The 24,295-nt window shown below is 47.2% G+C and overlaps 1 protein-coding gene across 7 annotated transcripts in view; it reads left to right on the plus strand.

Annotated features, from left to right (window-relative positions):
* Positions 1-24,295, plus strand: part of LOC135552020 (PHD finger protein 14-like) — a 119,908-nt gene that overhangs the window by 19,363 nt on the left and 76,250 nt on the right. For all 7 annotated transcript variants that reach the window (XM_064983365.1, XM_064983366.1, XM_064983367.1 and 4 more), the window contains exons 7-15: positions 579-690; positions 1,353-1,490; positions 4,793-4,939; positions 5,447-5,610; positions 7,028-7,134; positions 7,576-7,682; positions 12,960-13,055; positions 17,157-17,263; positions 18,950-19,081. In XM_064983365.1, coding sequence (XP_064839437.1) covers positions 579-690; positions 1,353-1,490; positions 4,793-4,939; positions 5,447-5,610; positions 7,028-7,134; positions 7,576-7,682; positions 12,960-13,055; positions 17,157-17,263; positions 18,950-19,081 — 1,110 coding nt within the window. The remainder of the gene's footprint in view (positions 1-578; positions 691-1,352; positions 1,491-4,792; positions 4,940-5,446; positions 5,611-7,027; positions 7,135-7,575; positions 7,683-12,959; positions 13,056-17,156; positions 17,264-18,949; positions 19,082-24,295) is intronic.

Below are 24,295 nucleotides of genomic sequence, written 5' to 3' on the forward strand. Positions count from 1 at the left end.
CAGCGCACATCCAACCCGGAAGCCAGCCGCACCAATGTGCCGGAGGAAACACCGTGTACCTGGCAACCTTGGTTAGCGCGCACTGCGCCCGTCCCGCCACAGGAGTTGCTGGTGCGCGATGAGACAAAGACATCTCTACCGACCAAGCCCTCCCTAACCCGGACGACGCTAGGCCAATTGTGTCGCCCTACGGACCTCCCGGTCGCGGCCACAACTGATTGGCTCAAATGCATTGGTTCAAATGCAAGAAGGAAAGAAATTCCACAAATTAACTGTTAACAAGGCACACCTGTTAATTGAAATGCATTCCAGGTGATTACCTCATGAAGCTGGTTGAGAGAATACCAAGAGTATGCAAAGCTGTCGTCAATGCGAGGGGTGGCTACTTTTGAAGAATTTTGATTACTACATGATTCCATATGTGTTATTTCATAGTTTTGATGTCTGCACTATTATTCTACAATGTAGAAAATAGTAAAAACAAAGAAAAACCCTTGAATGAGTAGGTGTAGTAGACACATGCTTCAAATAGCGCCTTTGCTAATGTATCCTTGTTTCTTTTCATGTGTATTTTCTAGATGGGTCCATGTGGTTTGTGCGCTCTACGTCCCTGGAGTAGCGTTTGGGGACATTGATAAACTACGACCAGTGACTCTCACAGAGATGAATTACTCCAAGTATGGGGCCAAGGCAAGTACAAATGACATGTTTTTATATGTTTCAAAGAATAAAGATGATGTAAATCGTGTGGAGCAAAATCAATCCATATTACTTCCAACATGCTTTATCACAGTGGAAGACTGAGGAATGGGTTTGAGATTTTTGGACTCCCTGTTTTTGTCAACACAGACAATAGACTTCCGTTGTCTGATGAATTAGTCTGGTTTATGAGGAGCAGCACAGTTAAGACAGTAATAAAATGACTCTTGTGTGGTTGGTTACTGTCAAACTTTACATCCAACTATACGATCAGTGGAGTGATCAGTGGAGTCACTCTGGCATTCATTCTAGATGGAACCCTTTTGAGGGTCACTAAGCCAATAGAAGACTTTTGTGGAGGAGAATGATTTTTAGAAGCACTTGAAAAGGCTTCCTGCTGTGGCTCAGGGCCTTTTCAAATGGAAAATGAATTGCTGCTGGAAGACTGGTATTACAATATTTGAGAGGAGAATAATTAAAGCATTTGCAAGTTTCTCCATGTGGTCACTTTGTTTGTTTGATTGAACTGATGGAAGTCATTGTCGAAGGTTTCTGAACCTTTTATGGTCTCCTTTGTCCCCGAGTGCAGTTTCTGAGCTCTCTATTGCATAAGTGGGGTTTCTGACCAATGTTTTTGCTTCCTCTGTGTCCAGGAGTGCAGTTTCTGCGAGGACACCCGGTTCGCCCGGACAGGCGTGTGTATCAGTTGTGATGCTGGCATGTGCCGATCCTACTTCCATGTGACCTGTGCTCAGAGGGAGGGGCTTCTCTCCGAGGCAGCTGCGGAGGAGGTGAGAGAAGAAAACAGGACATAAATCATGTGACCCTGTTTTTTGTGTGTTTTTTTTGTCAAATTCCTCACATATGGTGTCAGAAGTGGGATTTTATTAAATCTCAGTCTGTTTTTGAAGACCCTGTTATGCGTTTCAACAACATAGCGGGGGTGAGCAGGTTCTTAGAGCAGGATATCCATCAGATCCCAGTCTCCAGACCTCCCATCAGTAGCCTTAATTCATCTGATCAATTGATTGATTTCCTTACCTGGAATCAGTTTGTCAATGAGACAGTAACGTATTCATTTACTGTAAGTTCCTCTGGTCCCAAACGAGTAGTCCTTTAAAACAGTCTCTGAAACCGGCCCTGACTCCTACACCAACCTCCTGCTTACATGGAAATTGTAATAACAAATCTAAGTCTGTATAAGTCTGTACACTATAACGGTCTGGTTATAGTTAGTATTCAGGATCCTTCTGCAGTGCAGCTCATATGCGAATCGCCTCACTTATTTCGGCAGCATAAAGGTGGCCGGCGCACCGATAAACCCAGCCGGCGCACCGATAAACCCAGCCCAGAAAGTGCCTACTCACCGTTATCCACTTAATCCAGTGAGCTGTGGCAAAGGGCCCCTATCAACAGGTGAAGGCTCTGATAAAATCCACCGAAACACCTTAAGCCTAAACGGTTCTAGGGGAGCCAGGGGCCTGCCTGGGAAATGGCTGGCGGGTTTTGTAGTGAGTTTTATCCTTATGACGGAGGATGAAGAGGAAAGAGGGGGATGCATGTTTTAGGACCTTGAAGGTGAGCTGTATGGTTGTTGTGGATATGGAATATAATTAAGAAATACAGGCTTTTATTGTAATTCACTGTTTTCTTACCTGGAATTTGGAAGACCATTACTGAGAAAAAAAATCCCCATCGCCATACTCCGCTGTAAGAATAAGATGTACTCTTTTTTACCAGTGAGCACAGTTCATCACTCTATGGGAGCACTACATTGATGTTATTTTGATCTCGGATAACAATGAAACCATTAGTATTTGTTAGTTTCTAATTCTCAGAGTAAAAACTCTACAGACACTATGAAAGCTTAACCAGGTTTGATTCTTCCCAGGGGATCAATACAGCTGCATTAGACAAAACATGTTTCCACCAACACAAGTATATACAGTGCCTTGCGAAAGTATTCGGCCCCCTTGAACTTTGCAACCTTTTGCCACATTTCAGGCTTCAAACATAAAGATATAAAACTGTATTTTTTTGTGAAGAATCAACAACAAGTGGGACACAATCATGAAGTGGAACGACATTTATTGGATATTTCAAACTTTTTTAACAAATCAAAAACTGAAAAATTGGGAGTGCAAATTTATTCAGCCCCTTTACTTTCAGTGCAGCAAACTCTCTCCAGAAGTTCAGTGAGGATCTCTGAATGATCCAATGTTGACCTAAATGACTAATGATGATAAATACAATCCACCTGTGTGTAATCAAGTCTCCGTATAAAAGCACCTGCACTGTGATAGTCTCAGAGGTCCGTTAAAAGCGCAGAGAGCATCATGAAGAACAAGGAAGACACCAGGCAGGTCCGAGATACTGTTGTGAAGAGGTTTAAAGCCGGATTTGGATACAAAAAGATTTCCCAAGCTTTAAACATCCCAAGGAGCACTGTGCAAGCGATAATATTGAAATGGAAGGAGTATCAGACCACTGCAAATCTACCAAGACCTGGCCGTCCCTCTTAAACATTCAGCTCATACAAGGAGAAGACTGATCAGAGATGCAGCCAAGAGGCCAATGATCACTCTGGATGAACTACAGAGATCTACAGCTGAGGAGGGAGACTCTGTCCATAGGACAACAATCAGTCGTATATTGCACAAATCTGGCCTTTATGGAAGAGTGGCAAGAAGAAAGACATTTCTTAAAGATATCCATAAAAAGTGTTGTTTAAAGTTTGCTACAAGCCACCTGGGAGACACACCAAACATGTGGAAGAAGGTGCTCTGGTCAGATGAAACCAAAATTGAACTTTTTGGCAACAATGCAAAACGTTATGTTTGGCGTAAAAGCAACACAGCTCATCACCCTGAACACACCATCCCCACTGTCAAACATGGTGGTGGCAGCATCATGGTTTGGGCCTGCTTTTCTTCAGCAGGGACAGGGAAGATGGTTAAAATTGATGGGAAGATGGATGGAGCCAAATACAGGACCATTCTGGAAGAAAACCTAATGGAGTCTGCAAAAGACCTGAGACTGGGACGGAGATTTGTCTTCCAACAAGACAATGATCCAAAACATAAAGCAAAATCTACAAAGGAATGGTTCAAAAATAAACATATCCAGGTGTTAGAATGGCCAAGTCAAAGTCCAGTCCTGAATCCAATCGAGAATCTGTGGAAAGAACTGAAAACTGCTGTTCACAAATGCTCTCCATCCAACCTCACTGAGCTCGAGCTGTTTTGCAAGGAGGAATGGGAAAAAATTTCAGTTTCTCGATGTGCAAAACTGATAGAGACATACCCCAAGCGACTTACAGCTGTAATCGCAGCAAAAGGTGGCGCTACAAAGTATTAACTTAAGGGGGCTGAATAATTTTGCACGCCCAATTTTTCAGTTTTTGATTTGTTAAAAAAGTTTGAAATATCCAATAAATGTCGTTCCACTTCATGATTGTGTCCCACTTGCTGTTGATTCTTCACAAAAGAATACAGTTTTATATCTTTGTTTGAAGCCTGAAATGTGGCAAAAGGTCGCAAAGTTCAAGGGGGCCGAATACTTTTGCAAGGCACTGTATATATATATATATATGCATATATATATACTCCAATTTAGATGCACTCCTCCTCTCCAACCCTTACATCTGTTATGGTTTGACAGGAAGACAAAGTGATGCGGTAATAAACCATTCCTTCTCCCTGAAGGTGACCTGACCTCAACCCCTTTGATGTCTAATCCAAAGCTCTCCACCCGTTTCACCTATAGCACTCCCTTAACTGCCTCCCGTCCACCCAGCACATTCCAAAGCCATCTGTCTACTACAGATAACCATTGATGTAAAAAAAAAAAAAAAAAAAAAAAAGTCTCTATCACTCCTCAGGTACTATAGTATTACTTCTGATGTATCATGTCTCTAGTATAACAATGTTCCATGTTTAACCCAGAATATAACATATTATTTTGAATGTAATTGACTGTATTTTACACAGGGAAATTGATCTCTTGACTTAAGAGTGCTGAAAGGCATGGCATACACAAGGAACAATGTTGACCTGTGGTTGATCGGGTTTTGAACACGTGTGTGTTTCCCCAGGACATAGCCGATCCCTTCTTTGCGTACTGTAAGCAGCATGCGGACCGCTATGACAGGAAGTGGAAGAGGAAGAACTACCTGGTTCTCCAGTCCTACTGCAAGGCGTCTCTACAGGACAAAGAGAAGCAGCTGGCCCCCGAGGCACAGGTGAGAGGTCAAGACTGGCTCAGACTCACACTGTAAATATATAGAAATGCTTGTCAGTGTTTGCGTCATTGCTTCTTGTACATAGAACAATGACATGTCTTCGACAGTAAGTTATCCATATATCACTTATTTACTTTTATTTTACATTTGACATTTTAATCATTTATGAGACACTCTTATGCATAGCGGCTTATAGTAGTGAGTGCATACATTTTGGTACTTTTTCATACTGGTCACTCATGGGAATTGAACTCATAACCCTGGCGTTGCAAGCTCCATGCTCTACCAACTGAGCCAGGCAGGAGTGAATTGAAGGAGAACCCAGCAGCAACAACCTGGGGAGGTTTTAAGTTGTAATTTCTGCGTCCAAGATGGCATCCTATTCCCTATATAGTGCACTTCTTTTGACCAGGACCTATAGGGAATAGAGTACCATTTGGGACGCAGTCAAACTGTCATTAGATAATGAAGTGTGTGTTTCTTTGTGTTGTGTTGAACCCCTGGCAGGCCCGTATTACCACCCGGCTGCAGCAGTACCGGTCCAGGGCAGAGCTGTCCCGTAACACCCGGCCCCAGGCCTGGGTCCCCCGGGAAAAGCTGCCGCGACCCCTGACCTCCAGCGCCTCCGCCATCAGGAAACTCATGAGGAAGGCTGAGCTCATGGGCATCAGGTAGGAGTTAAAACCTCTTAATTGATCCAACTCTTTTATTTGAATTTTCGCCTAAAATGTCATACCCAAATCTAACTGCCTGTAGCTCAGGACCTGAAGCAAGGATATGCATATTATTGATACCATTTGAAAGGAAACACTTTGACGTTTGTGGAAATGTGAAATTAATGTAGGAGACTATAACACATTTGATCTGGTAAAAGATAATACCATCATCTTTGAAATGCAAGAGAAAGGCCATAATGTATTATTCCAGCCCAGGCGCAATTTAGATTTTGACCAATAGATGGCAGCAGTGTATGTGCAAAGTGTTAGACTGATCCAATGAACCATTGCATATCTGTTCAAAATGTTGTGTCAAGACTGCCCAAATGTGCCTAATTGGTTTATTTATACATTTTTAAGTTCAAAACTGTGCACTCTCCTCAAACAATAGCATGGTATTATTTCACTGTAATAGCTACTGTAAATTGGACAGTGCAGTTAGATTAACAAGAATTTAAGCTTTCTGCCATATCAGATATGTCCTGGGTAATTTTAATGTTACTTACAACCTCATGCTTATCACATTAGCCTACGTTAACTCAACCGTCCCGTGGGGGGGGCATCGTTCCTGTAGAGGATTCATGTCTGCGGGAAAAGACAGTGTTCAGATCGACCAATAGCTGAGGTGTAGCCCAAATGTAGAATTGACTATGGTTGTGCCAACATGGCAGTACTCATATTCGTAATCGTATCCTTAAATTGACAGTTGATATTCGGATCGGATGATACTCGTGATAGGAAAAAACGTGTTTTATTATGCCAAAATAGGTATTGGCAAAATACCTCCCTGCATGTTCTCACTGAAAAAAAGCTGCAAATTAAGAGCAGTGCCCCGGAGGGGTGTGTGTGTGTGTCTGTCTGTGTGTGTCTGTGTCCTCAACATGCAGTGGACCGTCAAGTTTGCTGTCACTCAGTCAGAATGTGCATCAGTTTATTACATCAGTTTATCAGCATATTTTTTCCCTACCCTTGCCCCAATTTTGAGATATTATACACAATAGCAAATGTTCTCACCATGTGATTTATCATAGTATCAGGCAGCAGCAATCTAAATAATCAGACTGAAAACATGCGAGGTAAAGTTAAAATAAAGGTTAAATTAAAAATGTAAAAATAAAGTAATCCGGTGAAATGATCCAATCAGAGCAGCAGGATCAACGTACAGCACGCCCTTCTCTTTACAGACAGACAAACTAGCCAGTTGAGTTATTTAGACTACACACATGACTGAATCAAAGACAGTATCTGAATGACATGAGAAAGATGCTTGCTGGCACCTCGAAAATAACTGTTTTTCCAATCACGGATAATGACAAAAAATACTCAGATCATAATCGTATCCATAAATCTGTCCTGTTTTTTTCTTCTTCAGCACGGACATCTTCCCCGTAGACACGTCAGACATCAGCGCCAGTGTGGACGGACGCAGGAAACACAAGCAGCCCGCCCTCACTGCAGACTTCGTCAACTATTACCTGGGTGAGCAGGAAAACCATCTGACGGATGGCTACGTAGACTTACATTACCAACCTAATACACGATTATACTTCATGTTGTTACTAAATGTGAACTGTCTTTGAGAGTCTGTGCCAGAGTTCTATAGGCTCTCAGCATGCAGCCCTGATGCAGCCCTGGAAAAAAATACATTTTCTTCCCCAAAATGAATGATGATGATGCCATTGCCAGATGTGTGTTTGCGGGTGTGCGTGAATGTGTGCGCTCGCACGTGTTTGTGTGACGACACAGCGTGCCAGTAACCTTGAACAACATCCCCCAGCTATCTCCCATCAGATCAGTACACCCTGTTTCTCATGTGCCTTTTCCTGTATATAGATGGAGATAGATTGGGATCGGTCCTATTGATGTGTGTGTATAGATTGGGATGGTGGTTTATTGATTGGTGTCCTTATTGCTATGCAGAGAGGAACATGAAGATGGTGCAGATTCAGGACAATATCTCTGAGCAGAAGAGCCTCAAAGACAAGCTGGAGAGTGAGCAGGAGAAGCTGCACGTCGACTACAACAAGGTTAGTAGGGGTACAAGCCGTAAAAACTACCGGGAATAAAATGCTTGCTTGACTGCTCTGTGGTAGTAGACACGGCCAGGGAGATGGTGGACAAAATGTTCATCCACACTGTTATCAACCAGTCACTAGGGGTTTACCAGTGATTCTCCAGCAGCGTTGCTCTGAGTCCTCACACTGAAGCTGTGCTATGTCTTTGTACGACATGGCCTCTGGTCTTCAGAAACACAGACAGTGCGTCATTCATAAACCGACAATGACACATTCACCACTGTTTCACTACATACCGTGAAAAATGGCATTTTAAGAGCGTTCTTGTTCCTCCTCCGTCGAGCTCTCGCCATCTCTCATCTCTGTCTCTCTCTCTATCCATCTCGTTCTCCCTCAATCTCTTGTGTCCCTTGCCTTTTCTCTCTCTCGCTCTGTCTCTCCATCTACCTCCTTTCATCTGTCCTCCCCATGTGACCTGCGTACGGTGGCGCAGGGCAGCTTCGCTCCATCAGGCCCGATGAAGAAGGGAATAAAATAGCGGAGTAAAAGTCAGAGGAGTTAATGTTGCGTTCAGTCTTTCTGCCACACGTATTAGGCGTTATTAATGGAGTGTGTGTTGCTAATTGCACCGCTCGACTTGCTTTTACATGGAGATGGAAAGAGAAAAACAGAGAAGGAGCGAGAAGCGGCCCTGGGAGAGATGGAGAAACACAGAGAGGGAAATAGGGAGAAGCGGCCCTGGGAGAGATGGAGAAACACAGAGAGGGAAAGAGGGAGAAGCGGCCCTGGGAGAGATGGAGAAACACAGAGAGGGAAATAGGGAGAAGCGGCCCTGGGAGAGATGGAGAAACACAGAGAGGGAAAGAGGGAGAAGCGGCCCTGGGAGAGATGGAGAAACACAGAGAGGGAAATAGGGAGAAGCGGCTCTGGGAGAGATGGAGAAACACAGAGAGGGAAATAGGGAGAAGCGGCTCTGGGAGAGATGGAGAAACACAGAGAGGGAAATAGGGAGAAGCGGCCCTGGGAGAGATGGAGAAACACAGAGAGGGAAATAGGGAGAAGCGGCTCTGGGAGAGATGGAGAAACACAGAGAGGGAAAGAGGGAGAAGCGGCCCTGGGAGAGATGGAGAAACACAGAGAGGGAAATAGGGAGAAGCGGCCCTGGGAGAGATGGAGAAACACAGAGAGGGAAAGAGGGAGAAGCGGCCCTGGGAGAGATGGAGAAACACAGAGAGGGAAATAGGGAGAAGCGGCCCTGGGAGAGATGGAGAAACACAGAGAGGGAAATAGGGAGAAGCGGCCCTGGGAGAGATGGAGAAACACAGAGAGGGAAAGAGGGAGAAGCGGCCCTGGGAGAGATGGAGAAACACAGAGGGAAAGAGGGAGAAGCGGCCCTGGGAGAGATGGAGAAACACAGAGAGGGAAAGAGGGAGAAGCGGCCCTGGGAGAGATGGAGAAACACAGAGGGAAAGAGGGAGAAGCGGCCCTGGGAGAGATGGAGAAACACAGAGAGGGAAATAGGGAGAAGCGGCCCTGGGAGAAATGGAGAAACACAGAGAGGGAAATAGGGAGAAGCAGCCCTGGGAGAGATGGAGAAACACAGAGAGGGAAATAGGGAGAAGCAGCCCTGGGAGAGATGGAGAAACACAGAGAGGGAAATAGGGAGAAGCGGCCCTGGGAGAGATGGAGAAACACAGAGAGGGAAATAGGGAGAAGCGGCCCTGGGAGAGATGGAGAAACATAGAGAGGGAAATAGGGAGAAGCGGCCCTGGGAGAAATGGAGAAACACAGAGAGGGAAATAGGGAGAAGCAGCCCTGGGAGAGATGGAGAAACACAGAGAGGGAAATAGGGAGAAGCGGCCCTGGGAGAGATGGAGAAACACAGAGAGGGAAATAGGGAGAAGCGGCCCTGGGAGAGATGGAGAAACACAGAGGGAAATAGGGAGAAGCGGCTCTGGGAGAGATGGAGAAACACAGAGGGAAATAGGGAGAAGCGGCTCTGGGAGAGATGGAGAAACACAGAGAGGGAAAGAGGGAGAAGCGGCCCTGGGAGAAATGGAGAAACACAGAGAGGGAAAGAGGGAGAAGCGGCCCTGGGAGAGATGGAGAAACACAGAGAGGGAAATAGGGAGAAGCGGCCCTGGGAGAGATGGAGAAACATAGAGAGGGAAATAGGGAGAAGCGGCCCTGGGAGAAATGGAGAAACACAGAGAGGGAAGAGGGAGAAGCGGCCCTGGGAGAGATGGAGAAACACAGAGAGGGAAATAGGGAGAAGCGGCCCTGGGAGAGATGGAGAAACACAGAGAGGGAAATAGGGAGAAGCGGCCCTGGGAGAGATGGAGAAACACAGAGAGGGAAATAGGGAGAAGCGGCTCTGGGAGAGATGGAGAAACACAGAGAGAAGGAGGGAGAAGCGGCCCTGGGAGAGATGGAGAAACAGAGAGGGAAAGAGGGAGAAGCGGCCCTGGGAGAGATGGAGAAACAGAGAGGGAAATAGGGAGAAGCGGCCCTGGGAGAGATGGAGAAACAGAGAGGGAAAGAGGGAGAAGCGGCCCTGGGAGAGATGGAGAAACACAGAGAGGGAAATAGGGAGAAGCGGCCCTGGGAGAGATGGAGAAACACAGAGGGAAATAGGGAGAAGCGGCCCTGGGAGAGATGGAGAAACACAGAGAGGGAAAGAGGGAGAAGCGGCCCTGGGAGAGATGGAGAAACACAGAGAGGGAAAGAGGGAGAAGCGGCCCTGGGAGAAATGGAGAAACACAGAGAGGGAAAGAGGGAGAAGCGGCCCTGGGAGAGATGGAGAAACACAGAGGGAAATAGGGAGAAGCGGACCTGGGAGAAATGGAGAAACACAGAGGGAAATAGGGAGAAGCGGCCCTGGGAGAGATGGAGAAACACAGAGAGGGAAATAGGGAGAAGCGGCCCTGGGAGAAATGGAGAAACACAGAGAGGGAAAGAGGGAGAAGCGGCCCTGGGAGAGATGGAGAAACACAGAGGGAAATAGGGAGAAGCGGCCCTGGGAGAGATGGAGAAACACAGAGGGAAATAGGGAGAAGCGGCCCTGGGAGAGATGGAGAAACACAGGGGGAAATAGGGAGAAGCGGCTCTGGGAGAGATGGAGAAACACAGAGAGGGAAAGAGGGAGAAGCGGCCCTGGGAGAGATGGAGAAACACAGAGGGAAATAGGGAGAAGCGGCCCTGGGAGAGATGGAGAAACACAGAGGGAAATAGGGAGAAGCGGCCCTGGGAGAGATGGAGAAACACAGGGGGAAATAGGGAGAAGCGGCCCTGGGAGAGATGGAGAAACACAGAGGGAGAAGCGGCCCTGGGAGAGATGGAGAAACACAGAGGGAGAAGCGGCCCTGGGAGAGATGGAGAAACACAGAGGGAGAAGCGGCCCTGGGAGAGATGGAGAAACACAGAGGGAAACAGGGAGAAGCGGCCCTGGGAGAGATGGAGAAACACAGAGGGAAACAGGGAGAAGCGGCCCTGGGAGAGATGGAGAAACACAGAGGGAAACAGGGAGAAGCGGCCCTGGGAGAGATGGAGAAACACAGAGGGAAATAGGGAGAAGCGGCCCTGGGAGAGATGGAGAAACACAGAGAGGGAAAGAGGGAGAAGCGGTCCTGGGAGAGATGGAGAAACACAGAGAGGGAAATAGGGAGAAGTGGCCCTGGGAGAGATGGAGAAACACAGAGAGAAGGAGGGAGAAGGATAATTAAGATTAGAAGTCTAGCTACTGATACAGCTATAAAGTCCCTGACAAGGGGGGGTGTTTGGAGGAGGATGTAGACTCAGTCATCTCTGGGAGATAATGTGAGGTGTTAGTGAACGTTTTCCTTTCACCTCCTCTGGCAGAGCTGATTAAGTAAAGTCCAGAGAGAGGTTGAGAAAGAGGGGGAGGAAGAGAGGGAAGGAGCCAGACAGAGTAATGGAGAAAGAGAGGGGGAGGAAGAGAGAGGAGACACAGAGAGTTACAGAGAGTTGGTGAAAGAGGGGGGAGGAAGAGAAAGGAGTCAGACAGAATTACAGAAAGATGGAGAGGAAGAGACAGAAGGAGACAGACAGACAGAGAATTACAGAGAGATGGGGGGAGGAATAGAGAGAAGGAGACAGACAGACAGAGAATTACAGAGAGATGGAGAGGAAGAGACATAGATGGAGAGGAAGAGACAGAGATGGAGAGGAAGAGACAAACAATTTCAGAGAAATAGAGGGGGAGGGAGAAGGAGACAGAGAATTACAGAGAGATGGAGAGGAAGAGACAGGAGACAGACAGGGAATTACAGGGAGATGGAGGGAGAAGGAGACAGAGAGTTACAGAGAGATGGAGAGGAAGAGACCGAAGGAGACAGACAGAGAATTACAGAGCGATAGAGAGGGAGGAAGCGAAAGGAGAAAGACATAATTACAGATAGATGGAGAGGAAGAGACAGAAGGAGACAGACGGACAGAGAGATGGAGAGGAAGAGACAGACGGACAGAGAGATGGAGAGGAAGAGACGGAAGGAGACGGACAGAGAGATGGAGAGGAAGAGACAGAAGGAGACAGACAGACAGAGAGATGGAGAGGAAGAGACAGAAGGAGACGGACAGAGAGAAGGAGAGGAAGAGACAGACAGAGGCATGGAGAGGAAGATACAGAAGGAGACAGACAGACAGAGAGATGGAGAGGAAGAGACAGAAGGAGACGGACAGAGAGAAGGAGAGGAAGAGACAGACAGAGGCATGGAGAGGAAGATACAGAAGGAGACAGACAGACAGAGAGATGGAGAGGAAGAGACAGAAGGAGACGGACAGAGAGAAGGAGAGGAAGAGACAGACAGAGGCATGGAGAGGAAGAGACAGAAGGAGACAGACGGACAGAGAGATGGAGAGGAAGAGACAGAAGGAGACGGATGGAGAGGAAGAGACAGAAGGAGACAGACAGACAGAGAATTACAGTACTTGAGATTCACATCCAGTTAATAATACTCACCTCTTCTCCTCCTCTCATCTCTCTGAGGAGCTTCACGTCTTATCTGTCTTCAAATATAGACATGGCAGGTGTTTTTACGTGTGTGTGTGTGTGTGTGTGTGTGTGTGTGTGTGTGTGTGTGTGTGTGTGTGTGTGTGTGTGTGTGTGTGTGTGTGTGTGTGTGTGTGTGTGTGTGTGTGAGTGTGTGTGTGTGCTTTGATGTTTCTCTTTGTATGAGTATGTAAGGGGGAGTACAAGGGTATGTGTGTGCACCTCTCTCTCACACTCACACATACACACAACATAACCTGTCTGTCTCTCCCTTTCTGTAGCTGTGTGAGTCTCTGGAGGACCTGCAGAATATCAACGGTGTTCTGAGGAGTGAGGGCCAGGTCATATGGACCATGCTGGGAGGAATCCTAGGACAGGTCTGTTAATATGACACCACTTTCTCCTCCTCCCCTCCTTCCCTCTTCCTCCTCTGTCCACTTTCTCATCCTCCTTTCCTCCTCATCCATTCTCCTCCTCCTATCTTTCTTTTTGAATGTTTATTCGTGAGTTGGCAACCCTCCCACTAAACCAAGCTCCAGCACCGGTCCTTTCGTTTGTTGTTTCATCACGCCTACGCAGAACAGAAACGTTGGTTAGAAAGTCAGAGGACTAAACTCCAACCAGACAGGTCTCCCTGCTACATGCCCAGGAGCTGGTGATGATGAGGGATTGAGAGGAATCTAGATTGGCCATAGCAACCCGCCGTAGCAACCCACAAAGTTACCGTGGGGTAATTCTGCAGCCCGTAATGGGCTCCTGTAAAAAACAACATCTTTCATTTACACTAAGTGATTGACCTGTCATTTGCCATAAAGGCAGACCAGACCTGGCTCTGCTTCACTCTAAATGAAGTTAGGCACGGTCCGCTTGCTTTCTATCACGTTCCCACTTGCCATGGCAACCGTATCGCCAAGGTACGTCGCCACGGGTGATTGGTCATTTAATGAGTGCGAAATGCGGCTCTACAGAAATTGCTCTGTGAGACCTTTTTACTTTTTTAAGTAACAGAGAATGTTGGGAAGTGCTATTAAACAATATTTTATTCAGACATTCTGTCCAAAGCAACAGCCAGTGAAACATTATTCACACTCAGGTAGTGTGTGGAATGACTGAATCCAAGATGATCGAAATTCAAACGGTGCCCAAGTCAAAAATGTTATGTGATAACTGGAACTTAAACATACAGATATAAACAGGGACAGAAGAGATGAAGAGATTAATAACCAGACAGGCTCTGTACTGTGAGAGAGGAGACAGCAGGGTAATGTACTGACACTGAAGAGATGAATAACCAGACAGGCTCTGTACTGTGAGAGAGGAGACAGCAGGGTAATGTACTGACACTGAAGAGATGAATAACCAGACAGGCTCTGTACTGTGAGAGAGGAGACAGCAGGGTAATGTACTGACACTGAAGAGATGAATAACCAGACGGGCTCTGTACTGTGAGAGAGGAGACAGCAGGGTAATGTACTGACACTGAAGAGATGAATAACCAGACAGGCTCTGTACTGTGAGAGGGGAGACAGCAGGGTAATGTACTGACACTGAAGAGATGAATAACCAGACAGGCTCTGTGCTGTGAGAGAGGAGACAGCAGGGTAATGTACTGACACTGAAGAGATGAATAACCAGACAGGCTCTGTACTGTGAGAGGGGAGACAGCAGGGTAATGTACTGACACTGAAGAGATGAATAACCAGACAGGCTCTGTACTGTGAGAGAGGAGACAGCAGGGTAATGTACTGACACTGAAGAGATGAATAACCAGACAGGCTCTGTGCTGTGAGAGAGGAGACAGCAGGGTAATGTACTGACACTGAAGAGATGAATAACCAGACAGGCTCTGTATTGTGAGAGGGGAGACAGCAGGGTAATGTACTGACACTGAAGAGATGAATAACCAGACAGGCTCTGTACTGTGAGAGAGGAGACAGCAGGGTAATGTACTGACACTGAAGAGATGAATAACCAGACAGGCTCTGTACTGTGAGAGAGGAGACAGCAGGGTAATGTACTGACACTGAAGAGATGAATAACCAGACAGGCTCTGTGCTGTGAGAGAGGAGACAGCAGGGTAATGTACTGACACTGAAGAGATGAATAACCAGACAGGCTCTGTACTGTGAGAGAGGAGACAGCAGGGTAATGTACTGACACTGAAGAGATGAATAACCAGACAGGCTCTGTACTGTGAGAGGGGAGACAGCAGGGTAATGTACTGACACTGAAGAGATGAATAACCAGACAGGCTCTGTACTGTGAGAGGGGAGACAGCAGGGTAATGTACTGACACTGAAGAGATGAATAACCAGACAGGCTCTGTACTGTGAGAGAGGAGACAGCAGGGTAATGTACTGACACTGAAGAGATGAATAACCAGACAGGCTCTGTACTGTGAGAGAGGAGACAGCAGGGTAATGTACTGACACTGAAGAGATGAATAACCAGACAGGCTCTGTGCTGTGAGAGAGGAGACAGCAGGGTAATGTACTGACACTGAAGAGATGAATAACCAGACAGGCTCTGTACTGTGAGAGAGGAGACAGCAGGGTAATGTACTGACACTGAAGAGATGAATAACCAGACAGGCTCTGTACTGTGAGAGAGGAGACAGTAGGGTAATGTACTGACACTGAAGAGATGAATAACCAGACAGGCTCTGTGCTGTGAGAGGGGAGACAGCAGGGTAATGTACTGACACTGAAGAGATGAATAACCAGACAGGCTCTGTGCTGTGAGAGAGGAGACAGCAGGGTAATGTACTGACACTGACGCAGTCTCAGACAGCCTCTCTCACATGACACTATGGAAACGACAAGGTTTGTGTGAGGTGTGTGTGTGGTGTGTAAGGTGTCTGTGCGAGGTGTGTGTGTATCTGTGCGAGGTTTGCGTGTGTGTGAGGTGTGTGTTGTGCTGTGTTTAGGTGAGAATGAGAACTGAGGCGTAGAGGCCTGCAGAGAGCTGGTGTTCTGACAGGATGCTATAGCTGTACACAGACACCCCTCTGGTTACACCCAGTCTCTTTAAGGTTAGGGGGTAGTCCTAGATAAGCCATACAGTTGCCCGTAGACTGCATATGTAATCAGCCCTTTAGAAATCTACGTAAGTGGCTAACTGAATGCATGATGCTTGATTAAAAGTGTGGCTTGCGATAGGGGTGCGATGGGGGCTGTCTTCAGATAAATGGATGGAGCGATATAGCTAGAGGATGTGAAGAAAGAAAGACTGGAAGGAAAGAACGACTGAACGAACCACGTGAATCTGCAACGACCTCCATACATCCCATAATTAGAAACATAGAAAGGTTTAAGTGGCTACATCAGTCACGTCCCCGAGTTGCTTTGTCATCTATCTGATCCCTTTTCATTTCCTATTTCCCCTGCTTCCGCCCGTCCCATCCCTTACATTACCAGAAATGACTGCTGTCCGCAGCCCCAGCCCTCATCCCAGACACTGACTCCGTGTTGTCGTTGTGGGGGACGCCTCAGGGAGAGAGAGGTACTCTCTAAAAGTGAAGACATTGTGAAACTTAAAACACCTCGGTCACAGCTTTTTAACCATTGAGATACTTCATTAACATTGCCAGGCAGTGTTCCGTTTGGCACGGAGGTAAAGCATCCCATTTGAAATGCTGTGCACGTGTGTGTCGCACACCGAGACTCTTCCTTGAAGGCGTGCCAATCAGCTGACCCTTCCCAGGGTGCCGTTTGTGTGTGTGCTGTGTGTGTTTAGGCTGTGTTAGTGTGTGTGTGTGCTCGCCGCTCGGTCCCCCACTGCCTCAGAGCCTGTCTGACTCCCAGTATGAACCAGACAGATGGCCTGAGGCTTTGCAGGTTCTCACTCCCTGTCTCCAATTCTTATTTTAGCAGATACCTTCACACACATACACACACATCTCTTTGATATTAACTCTAACTGACAGGGGACTTCCCTCTATCAGTAGTGGAGGGATTTTTTACTCACTGAGCTATTGCACCAGGAGACTGTGGTCCACAATTAGTAGATAACACACTCCAGACAAACACACACACACCCTGGGGTCCTGTGGCCCTGGCCCCTCTCTCTTAGGTCCCCCTATAGGACCGGTCCCTGGGAGCCGTGGGCGGCGGCGTACTGAGCGTGCTCAGATTAGAACTGCCCAAGTGAGAAGCCTGTCTGTTTAGTGGCCCACCAGCTCCCCAGTAGCTCCCTAGCAGATCCGTTTTCTAATTAACCTGCGACAGACAGTAGCCACCATGCAGCCAACAAGATGCTGGGGAGAAATGGACCCACATCCGACATATGTCGTGCTGTCTGTCTGTCTACTAACCAACAATAGGTTCCCACTCTCTCTCTCTCGCTCTCTCTCCCCCAACCCTCCATCCCGCTCCCTCCTCTCTGTGGACACCTTTTACCTCTCTGTCCTTCACTGCTTCTCTCTGATGTCTCCACTACTCCTATGAGTTGATTGTGTGACGTGTCTCTCTCCGTGACAGAAACTGGACTCCCCGTCGGTCCTGAAAGCCCCTAAAGAGAGGAAGCCCAGCAAGAAGGAGGGAGGAGCTCCTGGGAAGTCCTCCAACCAACCAGCTGTCCTCTCCAGGTAAACAAACAAACACACAAACATCCAAACAACAGGCATTACAAACAAGTCTAAGTCTCATATTGAGTGGCTGGGCAATCAGAGAGGTCCCAGTATTCAACCCTGGGGCACTCCAACACTCTACAACCATCACTATTCCTAAGGAGTATGTATTATCATACCTGTTTTATTTATATGCTGTTTATATCTAGCTTCTCATCTGAGAACTATCCACTTAGAGTTGATTTTCATGTATTTCCTGTATGTACGGTACTAGACAGTTTGGACGCAGATACTCACTCAAGGGTTTTATTTATTTCTACTATGTTTTACATTGTAGAATAATAGTGAAGACATAAACACATATGGAGTCATGTAGTAATCAAAAAAGTGTTAAACAAATCAAATTGAGATTTTACATTCTTCAAAGTAGCCACCCTTGATGACAGCTTTGCACACTCTTGGCATTCTCTCAAACAGCTTCATGAGGAATGCTTTTCCAACAGTCTTGAAGGAGTTCCCACATATGCTGAGCACTTGTTGGCTGCTTTTCCTTCGCTCTGTGGCTCAACTCATCCCAAACCATCTCAATTGGGTTGAGGTCGGATGATTGTGGAGGCCTTCTTGGTCAAATAGCCCTTACACTGCCTGGAGGTATGTTGGGTCATTGTCCTGTTGAAAAACAAATGATAGTCCCACTAAGCGAAAACAAGATGGGATGGCTTATCACTGCAGAATGCTGTGGTAGCCATGCTGGTTAAGTGTGCCTTGAATTCTAAATGCATCTCAGGCAATGTCACCAGAAAAGCACCATCACACCTTCTCCTCCATACTGTACTTGACGGTGGGAACCACACATGCAGAGATCATCCATTCACCTACTCTACGTCTCAAAAAGACACGGCGGTTGGAACCAAAAATCTCTAATTTCACACATGCAGAGATCATCTGTTCTCCAACTCAACATCTCACAAAGACATGGCAAATCAGACCAAAGGACAGATTTCAACTGGTCTACTGTCCATTGCTCGTGTTTCCTGCCCCAAGAAAGTATCTTCTTCTTATTGGTGTCCTTTAGTAGTGGTTTCTTTGCAGCAATTCTACCATGAAGGCCTGATTCATGCAGTCTCTGAACAGTTGATGTTAAGATGTGTCTGTTACTTGAACTCTGAAGCATTTATTTGGGCTGCAATCTGAGGCTGGTAACTCTAATGAACGTATCTTCTGAAGCAGAGGTAACTCTGGGTCTTCCTTTCCTGTGGAGGTCCTCATGAGAGACAGTTTCATTATAGAGCTTGATGGTTTTTGCGACTGCACTTTCCAGATTGGCTTACATTCATGTCTTAAGGTAATGATGGACTGTCATTTCTCTTTGCTTATTTGAGCTGTTCATGCCATAATATGGACTTGGTATTTTACCAAATAGGGCTCTGTATACCCACCCTACCTTGTCACAACATAACTGATTGACTCAAACACATTAAGAAGGAAAGAAATTCCACAAATTAACTTTTAACAAGGCACACCTGTTAATTGAAATGCATTCCAGGTGATTACCTCATGAAGCTGGTTGAGAGAATGCCAAGAGTGTGCAAAACTGTCATCAAGGCAACGGATGATTACTTTGAAGAATCTAAAATATAAAAAATATGAAGATTTTTTTTAACACTTTTGACTGGTACTGTATGTGTGTGTGTTCCTATTTAGCTGTGGGATCTGTAAGAAAAACCAGGACCAGCATCTCCTGCTCCTGTGTGACACCTGCAAGCTCTACTACCATCTGGGCTGTCTGGAACCTCCCCTGACACGCATGCCCAAGAAGACCAAGAACAGCTACTGGTGAGGGAGGGAGGGAGAGACTGAGGGGGTAGATGGGGAAGAAAGAGAGGGACTGGGGGAAGTGGATGGGGAAGAAAGAGAGGAACTGGGGGAAGTGGATGGGGAAGAAAGAGAGGGACTGGGGGAAGTGGATGGGGAAGAAAGAGAGGGACTGGGGGAAGTGGATGGGGAAGAAAGAGAGGGACTGGGGGAAGTGGATGGGGAAGAAAGAGAGGAACTGGGGGAAGTGGATGGGGAAGAAAGAGAGGAACTGGGGGAAGTGGATGGGGAAGAAAGAGAGAGACTGGGGGAAGTGGATGGGGAAGAAAGAGAGGGACTGGGGGAAGTGGATGGGGAAGAAAGAGAGGAACTGGGGGAAGTGGATGGGGAAGAAAGAGAGAGACTGGGGGAAGTGGATGGGGAAGAAAGAGAGGAACTGGGGGAAGTGGATGGGGAAGAAAGAGAGGGACTGGGGGAAGTGGATGGGCAAGAAAGAGAGGGACTGGGGGAAGTGGATGGGGAAGAAAGAGAGGGACTGGGGGAAGTGGATGGGGAAGAAAGAGAGGGACTGGGGGAAGTGGATGGGGAAGAAAGAGGGGGCCTTGGGGAAGTGGATGGGGAAGAAAGAGAGGGACTGGGGGAAGTGGATGGGGAAGAAAGAGAGGAACTGGGGGAAGTGGATGGGGAAGAAAGAGAGGGACTGGGGGAAGTGGATGGGGAAGAAAGAGAGGGACTGGGGGAAGTGGATGGGGAAGAAAGAGAGGGACTGGGGAAGTGGATGGGGAAGAAAGAGAGGAACTGGGGGAAGTGGATGGGGAAGAAAGAGAGGAACTGGGGAAGTGGATGGGGAAGAAAGAGAGAGACTGGGGGAAGTGGATGGGGAAGAAAGAGAGGGACTGGGGGAAGTGGATGGGGAAGAAAGAGAGGAACTGGGGGAAGTGGATGGGGAAGAAAGAGAGAGACTGGGGGAAGTGGATGGGGAAGAAAGAGAGGAACTGGGGGAAGTGGATGGGGAAGAAAGAGAGGGACTGGGGGAAGTGGATGGGCAAGAAAGAGAGGGACTGGGGGAAGTGGATGGGGAAGAAAGAGAGGGACTGGGGAAGTGGATGGGGAAGAAAGAGAGGAACTGGGGGAAGTGGATGGGGAAGAAAGAGAGGAACTGGGGGAAGTGGATGGGGAAGAAAGAGAGAGACTGGGGGAAGTGGATGGGGAAGAAAGAGAGGGACTGGGGGAAGTGGATGGGGAAGAAAGAGAGGAACTGGGGGAAGTGGATGGGGAAGAAAGAGAGAGACTGGGGGAAGTGGATGGGGAAGAAAGAGAGGAACTGGGGGAAGTGGATGGGGAAGAAAGAGAGGGACTGGGGGAAGTGGATGGGCAAGAAAGAGGGGGCCTTGGGGAAGTGGATGGGGAAGAAAGAGAGGGACTGGGGGAAGTGGATGGGCAAGAAAGAGAGGGACTGGGGGAAGTGGATGGGGAAGAAAGAGAGGGACTGGGGGAAGTGGATGGGGAAGAAAGAGAGGGACTGGGGGAAGTGGATGGGGAAGAAAGAGGGGGCCTTGGGGAAGTGGATGGGGAAGAAAGAGAGGGACTGGGGGAAGTGGATGGGGAGGAAAGAGAGGGACTGGGGAAGTGGATGGGGAAGAAAGAGAGGAACTGGGGGAAGTGGATGGGGAAGAAAGAGGAACTGGGGGAAGTGGATGGGGAAGAAAGAGAGGGACTGGGGGAAGTGGATGGGGAAGAAAGAGAGGAACTGGGGGAAGTGGATGGGGAAGAAAGAGAGGAACTGGGGGAAGTGGATGGGGAAGAAAGAGAGGAACTGGGGGAAGTGGATGGGGAAGAAAGAGAGGGACTGGGGGAAGTGGATGGGCAAGAAAGAGAGGGACTGGGGGAAGTGGATGGGAAGAAAGAGAGGGACTGGGGAAGTGGATGGGGAAGAAAGAGAGGAACTGGGGGAAGTGGATGGGGAAGAAAGAGAGGAACTGGGGGAAGTGGATGGGGAAGAAAGAGAGGAACTGGGGGAAGTGGATGGGGAAGAAAGAGAGGAACTGGGGGAAGTGGATGGGGAAGAAAGAGAGGGACTGGGGGAAGTGGATGGGCAAGAAAGAGAGGGACTGGGGGAAGTGGATGGGGAAGAAAGAGAGGGACTGGGGGGGGAAGTGGATGGGGAAGATGGGGAAGAAAGAGGGACTGGGGAAGTGGATGGGGAAGAAAGAGAGGGACTGGGGGAAGTGGATGGGGAGGAAAGAGAGGGACTGGGGGAAGTGGATGGGGAAGAAAGAGAGGGACTGGAGGAAGTGGATGGGGAAGGGATGGGGAAGATGGGGAAGAGAGGGACTGGGGGAAGTGGATGGGGAAGAAAGAGAGGGACTGGGGGAAGTGGATGGGGAAGAAAGAGAGGGACTGGGGGAAGATGGATGGGGAAGAAAGAGAGGGACTGGGGGAAGTGGATGGGGAAGAAAGAGAGGGACTGGGGGAAGTGGATGGGGAAGAAAGAGAGGGACTGGGGGAAGTGGATGGGGAAGAAAGAGAGGGACTGGGGGAAGTGGATGGGGAAGAAAGAGAGGGACTGGGGGAAGTGGATGGGGAAGAAAGAGAGGGACTGGGGGAAGTGGATGGGGAAGAAAGAGAGGGACTGGGGGAAGTGGATGGGGAAGAAAGAGAGGGACTGGGGGAAGTGGATGGGGAAGAAAGAGAGGGACTGGGGGAAGTGGATGGGGAAGAAAGAGAGGGACTGGGGGAAGTGGATGGGGAAGAAGAAGAGGGGGAGGTAGATGGGGAAGAAGAAGAGGGGGGGAGATGGGGAAGAGAGAGAGAGAGAACATGTGAATGGTTGCTAGAGGACTCGGTGGTACAAGAGTTGCCAAAGTTGGATCAAGTGCTGTCCATAGCACAAACACACAACCCATCACAATGACATTCTGCACTGTAAATCTGGTATGACATTGTTTTACCATTGTTGTATAGAAACATGTCATTTAAGCAATAAGGCATGAGAACCCAGGGATTATTGTGTGATAATTCCCGATTTAGGGCAGTTCTTAGGACCGAGGTGAAGCCAAGAGTAGTGAACAGCCCTTAGGAGGGAGTTATCACACAATAATCTCCCAGTTAGAGGGCCTTATTGCTTTTATAAAACACTTGTCAACATATTTATACAGATATTAATGAAATGTTTTCATTAAAAACATTATTTTAACGAATACATTTGTTTTTGCATTCTGAAGTTGCTACCGAAGCGGGCTGGTCGTTCGATCTTCTCTCATGTTTGACCCAGTCATTAGTTCTAATCATTCGATTAATTTGACGTGGCTACGCTAAACAAATCATTGGCTTGTAGCTAGCTAGCAGAGATTCAATGATGATGACACAAGAACTTCAATAAATAATCATTTAAAAAGTATTCAATAGTCCTACGTAGGCAACAACTATCATGGTTGGTGAGTCCCAACTAACCAAGCTAGTTGGTGATCTTAATAGTGACTTCGATGGAAGGACTGTCCGTGGACCTGGCGCTGGTTGGTGACAGCCAGTGCTTGCCTCTTCTTTGGCGGGGAATGGGACGCCCCGCTCACGTCTTTGCCAGCTAAAATGGCACTCCAGCACTTTCTGTTCTCCATGTTAGAGGCTGCCAATAACTCTTGAGTGAGCTCTCACATCGATGGCCACTCACAGCCATTATTTCCCATGCCTCCAGGCCCGCATTGGATAACTTTTGCATTCTGTTCATCCGATGATGCTACACTAAACAAATCATTGGCATGTAGCTAGCTAGCAGAGATTCAATGATGATGAGAGACAAGAACTTCAATATATCAAATAGGCCGACACAGGCCGCTCTGCGTTGGTTAATGAATTAATGGAATTCTGTGTGTTTACGGTTTCCATGGTGAATTCTTAGTTTCCCCAACTGTTGCAAACCAATTAGTAGCATGGGAAAATAATGTGTAGACGCTTTCTTCCCCCGAGGGAGATGAAGTTTAGGCATTTTCTGCCTGGGCTGCGGGACAGTGGATTGAGGAGATTAACACGTCATGGTATTTTGCGAAGGTTGTCCCACAACTCCCGTATATCAACCAATCAGGATCCAAACAACCCGTTTTATAATAACTTGTAGTAGGAGATGCATTAATGTCCACCATTTATTTATTTATATTTAGTGTGACATTTCAGCTTACTCAGTGGCAGTAGATTTATCAGATAGAGAATGCAGAGATGGTGGAAATGTCCCACTTCACACAGAGCTAGATGTCCTTATCTGGATAGATAGATAGAGGAGCTCTTTTGTGTATCTGTCTCAATAGTTTCAATAGTATTCCATCTCTGTCGCTTAGTGAGATACTTCCACAGTGAGTTATCTCCATAGAGCAGCTAGTCTAATCTTTTTACTTCCGAAGTGAAGGATGATGGGGGATTGTTGTGTGTGTGTGTGTGTGTGTGTGTGTGTGTGTGTGTGTGTGTGTGTGTGTGTGTGTGTGTGCGCGCGCGCATATGCACATCTTAGACGTGTGTGTATTGTTTGTTTCTGTGGCACCTCAACCTGCACGTTCCTCATGTCTGTGATTTGGGAGTAATTCATTTAACCATGAAAAAGAGAGGGTGGTGGCGTTCTGCTCCAGCGGGCGGAAATTAGAAAGCATTTGGATGGATGAAATTGTGTGGAGCTGAGGCCAAGTCATAGCCTACCTTATTATCAGGATCTGCACGGCAGGAATCTCACAGAGGCAGAAAGGAAGGTGCAGACAGGGTTTCTCAGTCAGAATCAGAAACACATACAGGATCCACAAGTTCACTTTGTCTTCACTTATAATACTGATATTAACCTTTTAAGACTGGTATTAACTTTGTCTAACTTATAATACTAATAGAAACCCATGTCACAGTCTTACGCTTTGCCTGGGTCAGCAGAAACCCCTTTCCTCAAATCCAGTGTTGGACCTTGAGGCTCAGATTTCAGTGCTTTGGGAAACCAGTATTTTTTGAACAAAGCATATTATTTTCGTAAATTTCAACACAGACATTACAGAACAAAGTCTTAGTGTCAGTGTTTTGTTTTTTTCTCCCCAAAATAATTAGCAGCAAATAGGTCCTGTTGTTCAGACATGGATAGTAATCAGAGAGAAAGGCTTCCCAAACCTATTTTCCATGCATAAGATGTTCACAGATAGTAAAATCAATACCCCTGCATAGGAGAGAACAGTTTCTGGGCCCTGAAACATCTATTTCTTACTCTCTCTT

The sequence above is a fragment of the Oncorhynchus masou genome, chromosome 13 (assembly GCF_036934945.1).
Source record: "Oncorhynchus masou masou isolate Uvic2021 chromosome 13, UVic_Omas_1.1, whole genome shotgun sequence".
Classification (NCBI taxonomy): Eukaryota; Metazoa; Chordata; class Actinopteri; order Salmoniformes; family Salmonidae; genus Oncorhynchus; species Oncorhynchus masou.